Source organism: Melanotaenia boesemani, chromosome 11 (genome assembly GCF_017639745.1).
Source record: "Melanotaenia boesemani isolate fMelBoe1 chromosome 11, fMelBoe1.pri, whole genome shotgun sequence".
Taxonomy (NCBI): Eukaryota; Metazoa; Chordata; class Actinopteri; order Atheriniformes; family Melanotaeniidae; genus Melanotaenia; species Melanotaenia boesemani.
The window spans coordinates 14,492,886-14,513,619 of record NC_055692.1 but is presented as its reverse complement, the minus strand read 5'-3'; the positions used below and the strand labels follow the sequence as shown (position 1 = coordinate 14,513,619).

At 37.4% G+C, this 20,734-nt stretch overlaps 1 protein-coding gene across 1 annotated transcript in view; it reads left to right on the top strand.

Annotated features, from left to right (window-relative positions):
• ipo11 (importin 11) overlaps positions 1-20,734 on the top strand; it is a 134,182-nt gene that overhangs the window by 74,563 nt on the left and 38,885 nt on the right. The window contains exons 21-23 of the mRNA XM_041999342.1: positions 3,720-3,835; positions 6,504-6,580; positions 20,581-20,660. Coding sequence (XP_041855276.1) covers positions 3,720-3,835; positions 6,504-6,580; positions 20,581-20,660 — 273 coding nt within the window. The remainder of the gene's footprint in view (positions 1-3,719; positions 3,836-6,503; positions 6,581-20,580; positions 20,661-20,734) is intronic.

Genomic DNA, 20,734 nt, shown 5'->3' with positions numbered 1-20,734 from the left:
ATTTTCACATGCTTGTTTTCTAACTTGGCTGAGTTTACCTGGAAGTGACTGGCTGTTTGTAATGGAGAGGCAGGGTTGTGCCAAGTGGGGATTGAGCAAGGCTTTTTTTCTCTTTTACACCCACATAGATGCAGGAGAGAGCAATTTAATGTCATGCCATCAGTGAAACGATGTTGACAGTTCTGAAATGGTACTCTGGATCCTCTGTGCCTTTCATACAGATTAATTCTGCCGTTCAAAGAGCCCCCAAAAACATACACACACAGGCACACACATTTGTGCTTCCATGACTTCAGGGGACTTTTTGTGGGCGTTTTCTACGAATATACAAAATGACATGAAATATGAAGTGATGGGGTGCTTTGAAAGGGCATGGTGTCAGACAGTGGTTAAGTTTCCAGTAACAGCCAGGCTTTTGAGGGGATGTGTGAAAAAGATGGAAGTGATGTTTCAAGGGGAAATAGTTTTTCAGAGTGCATAATTCATAAGCGTGACTGAACATGGTTGTTGGCGGAAGCTTAAAGTGTCTGAGTTAATGTGTGTGCAGAATTATTTTGGGATAAACAGTTTTTTTTTTTTTGTGTGTGTGTAAACTTGTGTTTTGTAAGGCACCCATACATTGTATTGCAATTGAGTTTTTGTGCTTCATTCAAGCCATCCCTGCCTAAAATCTACAGCTAAAATATATTCACTTGATTACAAAACAAACATTACAACTAGGTTTGTACAGTGGTCTTTCTGTGTTCTCCTGTGGGTTCTCTATGGGCATTCCGGCTTCCTCCCACTGTCCAAAGACATGCGTGATAGGTTGTTTTTTTCCCCCTCATCAGCCTTAGCCAATGACCGATACAGGCTGCCGATTTTCTTGAGACGATATTTGGAGCCAATACTTCTTTTTCTTCCTCAATTGACATCATAAAAACGACACAGTGACAACAAATGCTACAAGCCTCTGTATTTTATTTTTAAAGAAACATTTATTGAACTCAAAATAAAATTGAACAAATGCTAAAGAGAGGTTGAAAGGTGAGGTAGAACAAATCATGTTGCAAACAGTAGCATTTAACAACTTAATCTTGGTTGAATCCTATCAAACATACATTCAAATAAAAAAACAAAAATAGTTCAGTCCTCTAATATCGTCAAGTAATTTCTTTGAAATTAAATATTTATGCATAAATAAAATAAAAAAATGACCTTATTGCACATAGTAGCAAAGAGCAAGAAGCATAATATAGTCCACACTGTACTAAATTTAATTTTAAAGTAACCCATCATTTCCCACCTAGTTGTTTAGTGCTTAGGCCTCAGTTTTAATGCACATAACCTACATAATCTCTGGTAATGCAAATGTCTTTCCTAAGGTAAGGAAAGTGTAAAACAACAATACAAAACAAAAAAAACACTTAAAAAGAATTGTTAATAGTATACACACTGTCCCACTTCCAATACTCTTTACCCCACACACCCCTCATTAAACAGTCTTAACTCTCCCAGTTTAGGAGCTGTAGGTCACAATGGAGGAAACAGATGCTCTGCATTTTCTCCCATCAGCCTGTACTTGCTCCCATAGCTAATGATCCTGCTGCGTGAACTTATTCTCCTCATCAGCCTCCTCAGAGGTTGGTCCATGTGCCAATGAATTATTTTTAAATAACATGAACAAATATGAGGTGCAGAGTAGCTGCTGCAATCTGTGTGTTTTGAGAACCACTAATGAGTGAACAACTGCTGTTCTCTCATCACCACACAGCTGTGTTAAACAGCGCCGATCAGAGAACAACCAGAGAGACACACAGCCGTGTGGACGACACACGGCCAAACTTCAGCACAATGGTCACTGGATGAGACTCCCACAAACATCATGGAACTGAAGTGACGTCGGTATTATGTAATCCTTTGACCGATGTTTCTAAGCTATGCACACGTTGCATACAGCTACGGCTGCAGCTTCCTAAACACAATGGCAAGCAGTTTTCTAGACAAAGTGTTCGACATTCCCGTTCTTCATTCTGATCCACAAACTTTGTTTTTCCAAGTTCAGAGTGTATGGCTATTTTTCAGCTAAATTAAAGGGACATTGTGTAAGAATTACTTCCATCTAATGTTGGAATCGTGGATTGCTTTCTAACATATAGTGTATTCTAGCACCTCACTTTCTCAAACACGTATTGCAACAAAAGTAGCCGTCGTGTTTCAAAAAGCCTCGACAACACCAATGAAAGCATGTCATCCAATAGTTTGTGGAATTTTCACTCAGGTGAAGAGGTTCGTGTTTTCATAAATATTGCAAACTACGTCCCATTAGACTGTCAGATATTGTTCCTCTGTGTTTAGAAGGAAGTGTGGTTCTCACAGGGGGAATGGATCTTGACGGGGAAACTGGCCTCAACACAGCCCCGGCTTTTTTTCAAAGTAAAAGACAACTTTTAATTTGGCTTTACTGTGACTGAATGCTGGTGTTTATGACTACGATAGCAACGGAAACCACGTAAACATACACTTCTGTACCAACGAGGCTGGCGTATTATAGCAGGATCTACTGCCCATGGTAATGAGCAACACTGTCTAACAAAACCAAATGAAAAAAGTTAGCTTCAGGCTCGTTTAGGCAGTGTCGTTCACCTTTTTGTCAAGGAGAAACTTCTTCTTGAGCTCCTTCTGTCTGGGGAAGGCTAGTGTGATGTTGATCGTTATTGTATTTTATGGTCACGCTGCCTTTTAACAGATTTTCCAACTTCCGAGTAGTAAGCCGCTCCCATTTATATGTGCATATGTGTATTACCAGTGAAAACATATATTTACATGCAGATATTGAGTTTGGCCAGTAAACAACAGAAAATGTCCCTTCAAACAGTTAAAAGATGATTTGAAATTTTACAACTTAAGCTGACGATGCAGGAGCTTTCCACTAGCACTCTGTTGGTGGGGAGGGGCAATGCATGCTCTGCACGTGGATTGCAGCATCTCCAACAACACAGCTGCTTGTGGACGCCTCTCTGTAAATTATGCTAGGAAAAATATGTCAGCGAACAGCCAATACACGGACGAAACACAAATATCACCCGATATATCAGCCGGCCAATGTATCAGATCCTTATTCTACATGGCCGTATTTATTTTTAAAAAAAGTGTTTTTTTAATTACACCTTACCAAAGAAATATATTTCTTACTTACCTCAATATTATCTTAAAGGTCATTAAACTCCAAATGAGCAGTAAAAGAGCTGTGATTTAGCTCCTGCAGTTATTCTCCACAATTTATTTTTCTTTATCTAATAATTAAACTCAGTGGGCCTCTGCTGTTTTAAAGAGGTCATAAAAGGAACCTAAAGCAATGACTAAATAGCTCATGTACGTTAAAGAAGTATTTTTAGCCAAACTAAAGGCCTTGGATACAAAAAGCTATTACACATGACTCCCTTTTTTCATTGCGACGGAAAGTGGGGACTCCCACTTTAGTCCACCTTATCTTTTCTTAAAAAGCAAGGCTCCCTTACCAGTGGTGGAACATGATGAGGGATTCTAGGGAAACATTGTGTAACTGCTGTAGTACATTGAACGTCTATAAACCCAATCTGTACCACTGTCCTCAAATGAGAACCTTGATGACGCCGAAGCACAAACAGTACAGTGCAGCTTTTACCTTCTTGCCTCTATCCCCTGTCAGGTTGTCGTTTTCAGGAATTGACTTCCCTGCATCTTTGTGTTTTCTTCAGGGCCTTGGGGCTGAGAGTAAGAACCTGTACCCTTTCCTTCTTCCTGTCATCCAGCTCAGCACTGATGTTTCTAAACCGCCACATGTCTATTTGCTAGAAGATGGACTGGAGCTTTGGTATGGATACACATGCAGTACACTAACATTTATGAACTGCAGTAGAAAACGGCAGACATTTGTAAACCACTTGCTGATAACATTTCATCTCTTCCCTTTACATGAATACCATGGCTACAGACCATTTTATCTTATTTTTTTCCCCCTTTGCACTGTTGCTTCCTTTTGTGTCGAATTAGTAATCAGCCTAATTTACAGCCTCATGTTGACTACACGTTTAAACACAAATGCAAACACTGTGCAGATAAGTAGTCATTAATGAGCTTACAATTACCTCTTGTTTAAATTGGCTCTTTCACAGGCAAATACTCCTGGTGTACAATGAATTTGTTTGACTCCATTTTTTTTTTTTTACTGTTTTTGAAGCATGTCATTTTAAAGCCATCTAAGGTACCTGCTGCAGAACTTTCTCTGTTGCAAATGCACAACCAGCAAAAGGTTTGGTTTAGAAAAAAGGAACATTTGTGGTTCAAAGCCACAGTCCTCGCTCTATCTTGTCTTTTATCCTGCCCAACAAGCAGCAGTGCCCTGAATATGTTTGCTTTCTTACTAAGGCAGTGCCATTTTCTTATGCTTTTATCATTTATAGGTTGTTTCTCTCTCTCTCTATCTTTCTATCTCTATTTCTTTGTCTCTCTCTGTCATATTAATTTCTTATCTCGAATTGAGCTTTCAAAGACAAATGATGGTTGCATCACACATTGGAGCCTTTAAGCCTAAAAAAGATCCCATGTATTAGATACTAACATTACAGTCCTGTTTGTATACAAGCATTTAAGCTCTTTTGTAAAAGTCAAAACGCCAGAATCAACAAAAACAATAGAGTCTATCAGCCTAATGAAAAAAAAACAGTTTCTCACTCATAATTAGATGATCATACTTGCAAACACGTATACTTGCATGTACTTTTCTTAATTAACATACAGTCATGAAAAACGAAAATACAGTTTTATTCCAAGGTTTTATGTGTTAGGACAGTGTAAAAAAATCATATGTTCCTTACGAGGTCTTAAAAATAAGGTAAATACAACATCAGATGAACAACAGCAAATTTTCTATTACCTTGTCAGTATTTATTTTAGAAGCAATGAGTGGGAAAAGCTAAGTACATCCCATGAGTTTGTAGAACCACATTTTATTATTTCTGTAAAGCACTTTGAGTTTATATGAAAAGAGCTATATAAATAAATAAAGTCTGATTAAGCTACAACAACTTGAAGTAATTATCTGTATGGCATCAAGTCTGTTTCATAGTGGTGTATTTATCCTGCCCTTATTTCCAACTTGCTGCAGTTCATTGAGGTTTGTGGACGTTTTGGTCAGGTTGAGATGTAGACTGTGACTGGGACTTCTGGCCATCACCTTTTTTTTTTTTTCTTCTTTTAAAGCCATTCTATTGTCAGTTTAGCCTAACAGTTCAGCCACAATTGATCAGACTTGATCTGAATGCCTTTTTTATGGGATCGCTGGGTGATTTAAACTTTTCTGATAAAATGATGAACAGGAAAACATATGTACACTTAATCTCAGTCTGTCTCTTTGATTGGGGTTAATGTGTTCTTTCTGCTTGTGGACAAGCCACATGGAGGCAGGGTACAGCAACAAGTTAAGGAGTTAAGTATTTTTAGTACTCCATTCCCTGAACAGTAAATTTAACAAGAAAAACTTTTGAGTTTCTTCCCGAAGCTCCTGGATGGGACACGATGAACTTTTTCATCTATTTTCTGCTAAGGTTAAAAGCAAGCTTCAGATATCGGTACCATGACACGACCTGTAGGCGATCAACTTTTAGTATCTTGTTATTTAGTGTCTATGCAAACATTTAGGTTTAGATATCGGATCAGAATAATTTCAATCAGATGAAAGAAATATTTGTTGATTTAAGCTACTAAGTTAGCTACCAACTGCAAGGTGCCAGGCTCCTGGAGCTGTACGTTAACCATTCATCTCCACTTAGAAATGTTGCTCCAGAAGCTTCACGATTTGTTCAGATGCAACTTTGCGAACACAAGCGCTTCATTTCAGTGAGAAGAAACTTTTTCAGGCAACACTTCCAAATGAGCCAATCTTTTTTCTTCTGGTACTGTCCTGAACATTACCATTTATCATGCTGGGTTTGTCAAATTGCTCAACCTTTTGTTTTTCTAGGGGTGCTTCACACTAGCTGATGATAAATTAGTCAAATGCATTTTATTAGCAGAACCCTGCTGTTATGACTTGTCAGTAGCCAAAATTCTCCAAAATGTATTTTCTTTTTTTTTTGCTTTAGAACAAAATGTGAAAACTGTAAACAGTCAGATAACTATCAGATTTATATTACGTATTTAATTTTTTCTTTTTTTCTTTGTGACACTGAACAGAGCATTAACATTAGTTTTGTTTTTACTTTTCTCTTTTCCTCTCTTTGCTTTCTACCTTCTTCACCATGTATTATGTTCACCCACCTTTGTAATTCCTATGCTTTCTCTGTTCTTCTTGTCTCTGTAATTTGTCCCGTTGTATTTCCCATCCCATTTTCTTTTGCCACATCTAATCTGTGTCTTCTGCTCCATTTTCTGGCAACCTCTCCCATTTCCTGTTTTATCATTTCCTATGTGTTTTCTCCCTTGTCTTTCCTCTTACTTCCCCATCTGCATGCTCTCCTCTTTCACTCCCCCTCACTGTGTAGGTTGGTGACTTTGGAGAACAGCCCAGCCATCACCCCAGAACTACTCAGAATTTTCCAGAATATGTCTGCTCTGCTAGGTGAGCTCACATGTGATTTCTCAGTTTTTGTTTTGTTTTTGTTTTTTTTAAATTGTTTGTGTGTGTGAAAATATATATATATATTTTTTTCCCTTTCCCCCTCCCCCGACAAGTACTTTCAAGTTATTTTGGGGCATCTTAATGATATCAGGACTGGGACAATAAAATAAATCTATATGAGGAATGATGCGACTGTAAAGCATTTTGGATCATTCGATTACGATGAGACCAAATTCAGGATTTCTCCACGAAGATAGAAAATTGTAGCTGTACAAGTTGATAGAATAAACCAGCATTAAAGTTGCTAAAATCCCCTGGGACAGACTTAATTTCCACAGCTTCATTACCTCAGGCTATTGTAGCTTGTGAGGATCACAGTCGTGGCAGTTTGTAGTCCCCTCAAGCTATCCGAGCCACTACTCTACATCTGTAGGCGGCTGTGAGAGGTTGCAGATTGAATTGAGCTGGCTGGATGATTTATCACAAGCCCAGAGCATTGGGACACCTCACATGCTGTTTTGTGTGTGCGGCCTTCAGTGTGATGAGGAACAGTGCTGATTTAGTGTCTCCTCACATAACGAATGAGTTAGATTAATACGAGCACTCATGTGGTCTGATTGGCTCGCTGGAGCATTTTATCACTTATTGTGCAGATTGGGAATCTGTTGGATACAGAAAAGCAAAGGACTATGGAAAACGGTCATGGATTGGAGTAATGGTGGAGGAGGGAATTAAGAGGATCAAGAAAAGGGAGAGCTTGATTAAGCATCACAAGGAGGCAGTGGATGAAAATGTATGAAGACGTGATGGCTGGAAAATTTATAAACCAAAGGCGGCCTAAAAGGAGAGGTTGTGCATTATGCTTAGACCTGGATGGATGGAAAGATAAAGGAGGTGCTTATCTTGAGCTGAAAAGAAGCAGGCAGATAAACAGCTATATTTTAGTTGTTTATTTTGTGCAGAGCATCATCTTTAGTCACATCAAAATTTAGACACAAAAACTGAAAGTTATACAGGTGGAGGCTGAAAAATGCCAAAACAAGTATTAGAACCTAGAATGTGAAAGCTTTGTCTTTAGGAGGAGATTACTAAATTAATCCCTAATGAAGATGCTGAAATATTTTGTCGAAGAGTTATTCATTTACTCCTGTAAAGAGGAAGTTAATAACAATATCAATACGTTTGTAGAAGTCTGGAAAATGGTAACTATTGATTCTGATATCCACGATTGATTAAAATCCTTAAAGTAACGCCTTTCACAGTCATCAGCTGCCATGTTATTGATTTATGCGTCTCTAATGATGAAGTGAAGGAGGAGTAACATAATTTTGGACAGAGGGTGTCAAAGGACACCATCAAAGGACAGGTTAGATGGTGGGAAGTGCAAAAAACACAGAATCTAAGTTTCATTAATGTTCTGTATGGATTTGGACACTAGGAGAGCGTTTCCTCTGCCAAGGTCAACTCCTTGATTTGCTATTTCTATGGAAAGTTATCTGGATGCACACCAAATGTTCTTCTGTACCATGAGATATAGTCATTCTCGCTAAATTTGTGAGATTAGAATCACGAGAGACTCCATCTCGCCAGGCTTCAGGCTGTCTGTCTGTGACAACAACATGAAAGTTCAGACCAATCTTTTTCCTGCACTGGCTACTAAGTATCACATACTTAAACCTTGGCAGAAGGTAAAAGATTATCTCCATTTATGGGATTTGGTTGTATTGAAAAAAGAAAGACATAAATATAAGTATATAATTATACGGTTATACATGTACGTACAGATTTCCTCTATTTTCTTTCAATTTATTTTAAGTGTGCTTGAGCACATCAGGCTCAAATGAAAGCTGCACATGATTTGTAAGATTTATAGTTGATTTCCTGTCTCCTCTACATGCTGATGTTTTCTTGGGCCAGATGCTGAATTCCAATAGTTAGTAGTAAAATTAGTGCATTCTTTACCAAATATAATGCTCAATTGGCATTATTTAGATAGCTAAACATGAACATGTCAGCCTGTCAAACTCCTAAAATAAATGGCACATTTTGCTCTTAAAACTGGCAACAATAAAGTATTGTTTTCTATTAGAATATTATAACCTGTTTTACTTTCCCCCAACTTAGGTCTTTTGTGATCTCTTACAATTTATGACATTTTGAATGACACGTTACTTTGGCGCTGCTGTAGTAAAATAGTATTTTTAGGGCATGTAGTCCACTAGTCAGCATGTAAGCGATCAGTCAATTTTTGGAGCTCAGCTTACCAATTGTTGGTGTTTTGAAGTCTGTCAATCAAAATAGCATTAAAAGTTGTAACTTTTAAAGCTGTTTGACATTTTTTCACTTTTTCTCCCGAGCTACATATCTGGCTGCTATAATTATATATATATATATATATATATATATATATATATATATATGTATGTGTGTGTGTGTGTGTGTGTGTGTGTGTGTGTGTGTGTGTGTGTGTGTGTGTGTGTGTGTGTGTGTGCAGACGTGGACAAAATTGTTGGTTGTGAGTTTTTCTTTCATTAACCGAAGGGTACCAACAGTTTGTATATGTATTGCTCTTGGATATATAAAACAACCACAAAAAGAAAATCTACATTGTGGAACTATTTCATGCCTTTCCGGGACATTTTTGCTTTACTGTGAAGCAATTAAAAAGGTATTGACTTGATTTAAGCAGATCAGCTAGACATTTCAGTGTTTGGTGAGACGTTGCATGCTCTAATGCTGCTCTTACATGCTTTAATACATGTTTTTTCATGTTTAGTGTGCCTCTGTCTCTAAGATTATTTTAAGCTCCTAAACGTTTCTTTAAGCTGTGATAGTGGTTATTAACTGCTTAGTCACTCAAAGCCAGACCTATCATCACATTTCTGTCAGTGCTGGAGAAGATTCTTGTTGCACCAGTTCATCATCCTTGTATCGGGGAAAAAAAATTATCTCTGGCTTGTTGCTTTGCTTGAAACCATCACAGTCATTCAGAGACACTAATCACAGGATGCAGTGGGGCTGCTGCTGCAAAATAATTTTGCAAGACAACTTGTTTTGACAGCAGAGGGGAGATTAAGGAGGGTTTACATGTAAAATTGCCCCTATTTGACAGCAAGTGTGAATATATTCTTTGGAAGTCTTATGTACCATTTAGTAAAATAAAAGGTGGACCTGCTGTCATTTATGAAACAAATCTATGTCATGTCAAAACGTAGATTGTTAAATGCAGACAGAAAGAATATGAACTTACCTTATACTTTTAGCATATAGCCAGCAGTCAGCATTAGGCAGTCACAAGACAAATGATTGCTGTGTAAAGATCTAGAGGTGTAAGAGTGTCCCTTTCACAGACAGTAGAAAGTCAGTTATTGACACTTCTGCCAGTCTCATGTGCAAAGTGTGCATTGGCATTTCATAGCTGCCAAAGTTTGTTTTTCCCATCCTGAATAAACATTTTTTTTCTTTAGCTTAAAAAGTTAGTGCACCCTAAAATGTATTATTTAAAATTTTTTTTTTTTGTTTTTTTTTTGTATGTCTTTAAAGACCCACTCTGTAACTTTTCATTCCGTGGCCGAGAAACTGCACCATGGAACTTTTTCATGTGGGACACTGTGTGATGTTGCAGCTGAGTTTCACTTTGCGCACTTGTCACACTCTAGAAAGCAGATGTAAACAAACCAGCTGTTTTGAATGCGCACCATGGCTGATTCAGCAAAGAAACGTTAGAAGACAGTATCGAATGAAGAGAGGAAACAAAAGCGAGACAGAACAAGAGATCAGCAAGAGACAACATAAGACTGTTTTTTTTTACTGCCTGGAGAGATCCCACACTACAGGTAGGATGCAAGATGGATGTTGAGTTATTATTTTTTTTTTTTTGGTAGTTCTCTGTTGTTGACTCATCGTTTGACCACTGGTACTTTCACAAATTTGTTCATATTTTGTTAGCAGTGCAAAATCCGTAAGTTTTATTTTAGTTTTGCTTTTGGTTTTATACTCGCTAATCCGGTTACCACACAAATTTAGTGAGAAGCTCTAAAAATCCTGAAACACGTAATCACAAACTGACCAAATCACAGAGAGCAGTTCCACGTAACTGTCGGTTACAGGAGTGCACGTCGGGTCTGGAAGAGGTGCACGTCGAGCCTCTGCAGACCTACGCCGCAGCCAACGGCATGAGGTTGAGTATAAGTCCAGCTCAAGATGGCAATGAGATGTAACTTGTAAGCAACAAAGCTAAATACGTGAGTAGACCCCGCAAAAACGTACCAACAGTTTATAATACAACACAAGTTTGGTGCTATTAAAGCTGAGAAATAATCAACCAAACACATATTTCCTTGCTTCCTGTGTTAAGTTTGTTGCCTTTTCCTGCATTGATGTTGTGTTAACTGTGAAAAGCACTTTATTCATAAGGTAACATTAATACATTTAAAATACGCTAATTACCTTGTAGCTTTTCACAGCAGATAAAATTTAAAGTGTCTATGATGGTATATAATGAATAGCTTGGAGGAGTGACTGAAAGTCCGAACTATTTATCAGAGTTTAGAAATTCTTTAATTGAATGCATTTAACATACCAACATAATTTTTATGCAGTACTTTTTTTGGCGTATAATAAGGAAGAAAATCATAAAAGAAAGTAAATTGACCTTAATCTTTCAGTTAATCCTCCACCAATCATTATCTCTGGCTGGCTTTCACTTGAACATCAGGAGGTTAATTTATTTAGTCCACAGAGAGCAGTGGAAGGATGTGAGCCATTGACAGAGCTGGGCTGGTGAGAATATTGCAGCTTGCCAGGTATGTAGCCTGGTCTGTGTGATAACGAGCCCTGTTCCATCACTGCTAAACTGGAGCAGCAAATTCCCTAATTAAAATCTCAGGAGCCTTGTTGCAGCTAAATTGTAAGACTTGTGTTACACTTGGTGTCACTGTCACTATGCTCTGAACGAGGACAAGTTTTAGTTTACGCAGTGCACTGACTTGTGTTGATGTAGAGTGTAAACACAGGAGATTATGCTGATTGGTGAGAGCAAGAGATGGAGCTAAAGTAAAATGTGGCTTTGGGACTGTTAGAGATGGAAAAAACAGTGATTTTAAAAAGAAAAAGACTGAAATTTTAATGTTTTTTATATTTAGAATTCAACATTCATTAATAGTCTTGCACAGTGGTCCCCAACCAAGGGTCCATGGTCACCCCCCCACCCCACCCCCCCCACCCCCCAATCCAAAGGGGTCCACAGGATTTTGACTCTATAAAGCCTGTGTATTTATTGAAATTAAGGCCATATTTACACAGATAAAAAATAAGATGCATCCACTTACATTTTTATCCTTTGGACATTTGGTTTACATGAAATCAGTGTTTTGGAAGCCTGAGAACACTTTGAACCCATATTCTAAAGTGATTAAATTTGTAATACAATATTTTTAAACATATATCATCAGACAAAATATTGGGAAAGCAAGTGAAGCTACAGTAGTGGAGTCATTCATGTCTATCATGGTAACCCTGAATTTTTTTTTTTTTTTTTCACCCTTTCATTAATGAAACATGTCTGGGAGAAATGTTGCATTTCAGGTTCATGATCACTTTTCTCTCAATAATCTGTATGAACAGTTCCAGTCTGGCTTTCACCCACTTCACTGCACCGAAACTGCTCTTGTCAAAATCCCAAACGACCTTCTCATGGCTGCTGACGCTTTACCTGACAAGTCTCTCCATAAACTGAAACCAGTTCAAAATTCTGCTGCCTGTATCATTTCCACAACCTCCCTTTCAGTCATACACATATATTCAGTCATATCAGTCGGTTATGGGTAACTGGTGCTGCCAAGGACTCATCAGATGATCCCCCATGAAGAGAGTGTTAGCTAATATGTTTCATGGGTCAATCTAGGTATTTCCATTAAAGCAGTGGTTCCCAACCTTTGGACCCCCTGCTCCACCCTGTGCTGAAACCATGCTTGGTTTTAGGCTTTCTCACTGTATATGTTATGTATTCTGGTTGAGTCTTGTCCTTTTGATAAAGCCAAAGTTAGATGAACAACATAAAGCCTTATTTTTTTTCCTTAAAATAGGTACAATTTGTGGATGTTAATCACAATGGCTCTAATGTTCAAAGCCTCAGGGACCCCCTGTGCTCTTTGGGGGACCCTCATGGGGGGTCCCGGACCCCAGGTTGGAAACCACTACATTAGAGGATAACCTTTTAATTTCAGGCTCAACCGACTGTAATGACTTTGATTTTAGCTTTATCAGACAGTGTTTGCGCTTCGCCATTTTTTGTGCAAAAAAAGAAAAAACTATGCCGATTATTATATATTTGTCAAGGCTTATCTGTCAACATTTATTGTTGTTAAAGTAAACTTTGGTATTTTAAACACTGGTTGTTTTTATCATGCACTCTTGAATTCTCTTTAGCTTTATATGCCCTGTGTATCCTTGAGCTGTTATTGTGTCACCAGAGTGCAAAAATTCAATTTTGTTTTTTTTTTTTTTATTTATTTTTTCTGGGCACAACACTGGGAGTTTTTTCTGAACTCTCATCATAGCAGTCATTTTATACATGGGCGGTCTCCTTGTAAAGCTGATTTTTGCCACTTCATCGCTTCCTTCAAGCATGATTACTCATCCATGACTTCAAAGATTTCTTCAGTCCAAACACCAAGGGAATTTCTTACTCAGTTTTGCTGCTGTATCTGAGGCCTCTGTTGACTGTATCCTTATAGGATGTTTATTTACCCTTTTCTATTACTTTTAAGCTAAGACTTTTAAAAATTTTCATCCTTGGGACTTGACTGATTTCAAACTTCCTGTAATTGACTAAATGATCCCAGCAAACACAATCTGTGCTTACAGAACATCAGTGCAGATTTTGGCAAAACATATTAGTATCTGTTAAATTTAGCTGTTTGCACAATCATAGCGAAAATTGGTTTGGAAAATGACCATAAATTCTAACAGTATCCCAACAAACATTGGAGGTAGATAGGGAGCTGTAAATACAATTGCATGTGAGGCTAATTTTTCTCCTAAGGTTGATAATTGAAGCTGATTTTGCAGCATATGCCATGGGCAATGAAGGAAGCGCTGACTAATCTAAATCCGCGCCTTAGCAGCTGTTTTTGGGACTAGTTGATTATGACACTGTGTGCTTGTGTGTGGAGAGTGATTGTGTTCTTCCTTGCCAGTTCTTTGTGAAAATTTAATAGCATTTATCATTTTTGGCAAAAGAGCCTATTATGATTTAGCGACATTCTGTGGCTTTTCTGATATTTTCTAAACATCTAACATTTAAGGGAGATTAACTGAGTAACAGTAATTCAGAAATGGAGTAACACTGCATTTTGGCTGAGCATGATTCACTACAAAAACATGGTTTATCGAATTTAATTAATAGGATTGAACAAAAAATTTAAAATTCTTATTGAAGTAAATTATTTAGTGGCTGACATTGGGTCCCCTGCTACCATGAACTATTGCCCCATTTTATACATATACATATACATATATATATATATATATATATAAAACATTAGGGACTTTCCTTTTCAAGTGGCATCCAACTAATTAGCTTGCATATTAAACAATACAAAAAGTAAATGGTTACCTTTCTTATAAATAACATTTCTTAGCCTAGCATTAGCTTATCTTGACTGGCTGAGCAAAACTAACATTCATGTGCCATGTGGTATGGTCGTGGGACTAATTAGCTAATGCCCTAAGACCTTGCCAGGTGCTAAACAGTGGAAGGCAATGGCCTTGTGGATTATGCTGTTTCACTCATCAGTTCTGCTACTGCGTCTGCTGGAGGGATGTTTCAGTGGCCCTTAGTCCTGACCTTGGGGTAATGCTTAAACTTTCCAAATATACTTCCAGTTTGGGTACTATTCTTAAAAGTTGCATTTCCCTTTGGTCTCTCTCTTTCTGGTTTTTCATTTTCAGCCTCATGTTCACATTTTCCCCCACAGTTTTGACATTATTAAGTAAATCTGAATTGTAAATACTTTCCTTAAGCTAGGGCTTGAAGGTCAGAAATTAATTAATTAAACAGCAAAACCAGACAGTTAATGCATTTGATTGGCAGGTGAGCTGATATGAGCAAGTCAGTCTGACATCAGTCACAGTTGGATTTTGGGTCCAAGATGCCAGCATCCCCCTGATGTAGACAGACGACAAGTTACCACACAAGAAAAAATCTTTAACTCTCCTTTTCTTTTAGGCCTGTGAGCCCACTATGCTGTCAGGCCCAGGAGCTTAAGTTTCGCAAAAGCTGGCTCATTAAAACAGTTACCTCACCATTACAATTATCAAACAAACACATTACCTGTCTGCAATATTAGTTTGAGGTCATCTAGATAAAATGGGCGCATTTGCTATTCTCCAAATATTAGAATGCTTGTTCATTTCTTGCCGTCTGCCTCTCCATCAAATAAACCCTCTAGTTCTTAAATGCTATGCTTATATTTTTTGTATTCAGGGATTTTTGTCACTTTCTAAAATTTCACCTACTCGTCTGCATTTTTGTTCAGATAGGTGTTTGGCACTTTTTGTGAGTGCATTGAAATCAGGATAGTCCACTACACTCAGGTGGATTGGGGGGCTCGGTTCAGTTGAGGGGTGCAACATTCTTGTGGACCAAGTTTCCGTTCACGCTGCAATACTTTAATAAATCTTACCTTTTAAATAAAGGGTTCTATTTTCCGCCACAGGTTGTTCTGCACCAAGAATTACTAAAGGAAAAGACTATAGTTACAACAAAGAAGAAAATTTGCTCATCTGTTGGTTTATGCAGGACAACTTCAGTTTTTAATACATAACAGCAAAATGTGGTGTTGCATCAGATCCTAGCGGTCTTGGGTTAAACAGAATTCTATCACAACTTTTCCTGAATTCTTCCGAATTTGACCACATGGCATTTCTCTCATCCAGAGCCACTTACCGTCCCTCATGCGCTTATGTTTTAGTTGTGTTTACGCACAATGCCATGAACTTACACTGCATTTTGTTTTGTTGTCCGCTTTTTGCGGGCCAAGACCTGCGTTTTTAGGCGGACCGAGTCTGCTGCTTTAATTTAAATCAGAATTTGTTTGCACATTCACAATACTCCATATGAAGCAGACTTTCCAAGCAAATGGACTTAGAGTCCAATCAAAAAGGCTGGTGTGAATGCCCTTTAAATTCTGCTCTATCCTAACTCTGTAGGACACGCTTTCCTGATAAATTCATACTATGAGAGAATAACACAACTTTTGAAGCATTTAGAAAAGATTAATGATGAAAGTCCACTTATATATTCTTAGCTGGTAGTGTGTAATAACTTAGGGAAATTCTTCACAGCAAGCACTAGTTATTTTTTTGCCCAAGTTGATTTTCCAAATGTTACATTTAGAGATTTTCCCTTCTACCAGATATTTAGCACAACCCACTAGTTTTCCTTCTGTCTGAACTGGAGTAGCCTTTTAACTGTGCCTCAAGTGTTGTCGCTCTTAGCTGACTCATACTCAAATGTCCCTTTCCATGTTTGTGCCAATCTGAGCCTTTGGGGACTTACTCGTGGCATCTCAGTTCAAAGCAATATTCGAGAAGTCGATCAGCTGTTGCAAAAGGGTTGCTGTGAAAGCAGTTGGTGTGAACAACCACCCTGAGGCCACCAATTTTTTAGATGGTGCTGTCATTGTGGACTATAATTTTTTTTTAATGCAAATCATTTTATTAAAATTAACTTAAACTTTACTGATAGACTTCAAGGCAGAATGGTTAATTATATTGCAATTTTTATCCATTTTTGTCCATTTAATGTATGTATTTTGTCTTTTTTTCAAATCCATTTTACTTAATTTATTTTGTTATTTTGATGTATTGAATGAAGATTTCATGGTGTGTCTATAAAACAGCTATACAACATCAGAACCCTGTTATTTGCTTGTTTTTCCCAAGTGGTGTCAAAGAAAAACATTTGTTTTGTGGCAGATATAACAGTTTTAAATCTTAAGAGAAGAAAAAAAACACTCAGTCCATATACATAACTCTTTGATCATTTCTTTGTAGTGATCTGTACTATTTTTGACATATTTCACTTATCGATTGTCAGTTCTGGCCAGAATTGTTGGCTTCCCTGAACTCTATGAAGAGAAATATTTAAATGTCAATTTTGCTAAAAATCCAGCAGTCTGATATTGGGCCAAAGGTATATTTTATATTTATATAAATCCACTATTATGTTTATATAAATTCACTATTGACTATTCACTATTTGCCTAGATTTTTCTCCTTAAACATCACTAGTGCACAAGATTCTTTAAGTGGTTATATACTGTTGAAACTAAAGAAAAATGGAATACTGTGCAAATAATAATAATAATGGATTAGATTTTACATACCTAGATTTACATAACTAGTATATTATATAGACTCATTACTTTCAAGCATTTATTTAGCATAATTTTGATTACAGCCTATGAAAACCTAAAAGCCTAAATCTCCGAAAATTAGAATAGTGTGAAAAGGTTCCGTGTTGTAGCCTCTAAGTGCCACATTCTAACCAGCTAAATAATCCAAAAGACCAGCAAAGGACTCCTAAACATTTAAATGGTCTCTTAGTCTATTTTAGTAGAATTCACAACCATGGGGAATTTTGCTGACCTGATGGTTGCGCAGAAAACAATCATTGACACCCTCCACAAGGAGGGAAAGTCTCAGAAGGTAATTGCAAAAGAAGTTGGATGCTCTTAAAGTACTGCATCAAGGCACATCAATAAAAAGTTGAGTAGAAGGGAAAAGTGTGGAAGAAAAAAGTAAAACAGCCAGGAGGGATGACCGCAGCCTGGAGAGGATCGTCAGGAAAAGGCCTTTCAAAAATGTGGGAGAGCTTCACAAGGAGTGGGGCTGAGGCTGGAGTTGGAGCTTCGAGAGCCACCACACAGACGGATCCTGGACATGGGCTTCATATGTCATGTTCCTCTTGTCAAGCTGCCCCTGAACAAAACACGTCAGAAGCAACTTACCTGGCCAAAGAAAAAACAAACGGGTCTGTTGAGCAGTGGTCTGAAGTGCTATTCTCTGATGAGGCAAACTTTGCATCTCATAAAAAAAATCTATGTTGTAATAGCAAGAGGAAAAGGAGATGCATGAGACCGAGCAATGCCGAAGAGTTGAAAGCCACTATTAAAACATCCTGGTCTTCCATTACACCCCAGCAGTGCCACAGACTGATAACATCCATGCCAGGCCGCATTAAGGCAGTAATTCATGCAGAAGGGGCTCAAACCAAGTACTGAGTTCTTATGGATGACTTTACACTTCAGATGGTCAACATTTCTGTATTCAAAATCCTTTTTTTTTTTTTTTTTCATTTCATGTAATATTCTAGTTTTCTGAGATTTAGATTTTTGAGTTTTCATAAGCTGTAAGCCATAATTATTAAAGTTATAATGAATAAATGATTGAAATATCTTCCTTTACATGTAAAGAGTCTATATAATATATTTAGTTTCCCTTTTTCCACGATTTTTTTAAGCCAAGCTTCTCCAAAGGCAATTTTTGCATCATTTGTGCACCTCTTCTACAGTACTGCTGATCTGCACTCCATCTGCAGCACATATGCATTTTCTTGTTCAGTTTCTGTCAATCCATCTATTACTTTACCCTCTCCTTTAAAAAAAAAAAAAAGGAAGAGTGTGACCAAAGGAAACAAGTTTATGGTTGTGAAGCTTTCATCTTTTCTCTTAAAATGCTCTATATTCCATTATTCATGCCTCAGCATGCTACACACAGTCTCAGCATACAATAGCATCACAGTTCATTATTTTTGTTTCTCCTGTACTTTGCACACTTGCCTATTTGTCTGTTAAACCCATCGTTATGCTCCATTTCATGTGCTGGCACTCTGTATGTTTTTTTTTTTTATTTTTTTTTGTTTTGTTTTGTAATTTGGCTCCATACTATGTGTTCAATATTCATATAAGCTGATTTGCTGAGTAAATAGGCCCAGGAATACATTACATACTTGACCAAATAACAGATGGCTGCATACATTATCCCCATTACCTTATTATGGGTGACAGATGGCAGAGAAAACATGTGGCATAGATCAACATTAAAATCACCTGTATGAACCTGCATAATCAGACTGGACTCTTCATCTTCTTCCATGCAACTTTGATGAGAAGATGTGTTGTCTATTCAAATTTAGATGATTTACAATATCCATAGTTATCTTTTTTAAAACTTTATAAGGAGAAATGTCATTTGGTTTAAAATGGCATGAACCTATATTCGTACGTACCAGCAGCTCAGAGTGCAATGATGTATTACACAGGAACAATTGTAGATCTTGTAGCAGTTGCGATCTAAGTGTGTGTCCATCTGTTTATGAGACTTTTTTTTTTTTTTCTGGTCTCCCTCTCCTGTCTCATCTGTCTACTGTGCATTTCCAAACTGAACTCTTTGTCATATTCTTTCCTGCAGCTCATGAATTCCTGATTTTTCTCCTCATACTCTTTATAAATTAAACATTATTTTCACTCTTTAGCCTGGCAAGCAATTGTAATTATTAAAAAAAAATTGGCTAAGTTTAGAAAGCTGTCTTTCCTCCTCCTGAAAACCTTTTACATGTAGCATGTAAAACTCTCTAACTCTGAAAAGTATATAACACCATACAGTATTTTCAACAAACAACTTGCTCTCTGAGTATGCACTTGGGATTATTTTTTGTAAGTCTCGATACATGCTCGTCAGGAATTCTTGAAATCAAGTGTGGGGTTCCCGCAGTATCAATATTAGGTCCAATCCTTTTTAATCTGTTCATGCTGCCTCTTGGGGATGTCATCAGGAGCACAGCATTGATTTTCACAGCTATGCTGATGATTCACAGTTTTACAACGACATTTCAGCCAAAGACAAACTAAAGTTTTAGTTGTCCCGAAGACAAGGGAGAGATTATTTTAACCAAATTTGAACCCTTCTCTGTTTGTGGGCAATCTGGGTTTCCTTTTCAACTCTGAGCTGGATTTTATTACATAAAATTTGATTTCATTTATATTACATAACTGATGTTTAAAGAGACAACTAGCAGTTACTGTAGAGTCATAGTACCTTGACTCCTGTATGTAAACGTCCTTACCAAGCAGAGGTCATACCTGTGTATGTCATTAGCCAGTGTGCAGCTGCCTGGTCCAAATTGTTAGGTGTTTCTCCTCAAGGGTGTTTTCTTTCTTGATGCAATGCAATAACCTTTTCAGAATGTTTTTTTTTTTTTTGTATTTCTTTTATGGGATACACTTCTTGATTTGTTAGAGGGTATGTCCTCTTTTGTGATGATAAAAGGCTGTGGATACTAGCGTTGTAATTTTACTGGTGTCTTCTTGAGTTTTTCTGCCCACTTGTGCTTTGTGCTTCATTTTTAATCCCATTTGAATTGGCCTCATAACTTACAACCTCTTGAGCTTATGCTTCATTGGATCTCTAGTGCGTCAGAATGTGTTAGAATAATTAATCAACTCTGTACATTGAGAAAATCTTCTCGTTTCATCCAGCACTGATCTGTGAGCCTTAACGCGGTGCGATAACACAAGTTATTGAGGTCAAGCAAAAATTACAGATAAAGCAGAACAGACTAAATGTCAGAATAATAATGAGGCCGATCAAGCTTAACGATTAAGGTTCAGTTTGTGTAAATGGATTTCCACAACTTCTCTATTCATTCTGGCAGCTATGCAGCTGTGATTTTTCTGTTGTATTGATTTGTTGTATTTTTGAATTCTTTAACTTTAGTTAAGTAAGCAGTTTTTTTTCCCTTTAATTATATTTTAATCGTTACTATTAGCGTTGTTAATTTTCTTGAAAAATTGAATTTATAAAGTGGTTTTCCCATGATTTTGCTCCATAGAAGGTAAGAGGGTCAACACCTTGGTTTAACCTGCCTGGATGTCTGTTAGTTAAACTAGCCTTGGGCAAATTGGTCAGTTTCAGCATCTCTTGTTCTGTTTCAGAGTTGAGCTCCGAGAATCTTCGTACCTGTTTTCAGATTGTCAACGCTTACATTTACTTATCTGCCACAGAGTTCTTACAGGTGAGACACGCACACATACTTACTGTATGTTTTATTGATTCATCCATGTTCACTTTATGCATTTCTTTACTTTT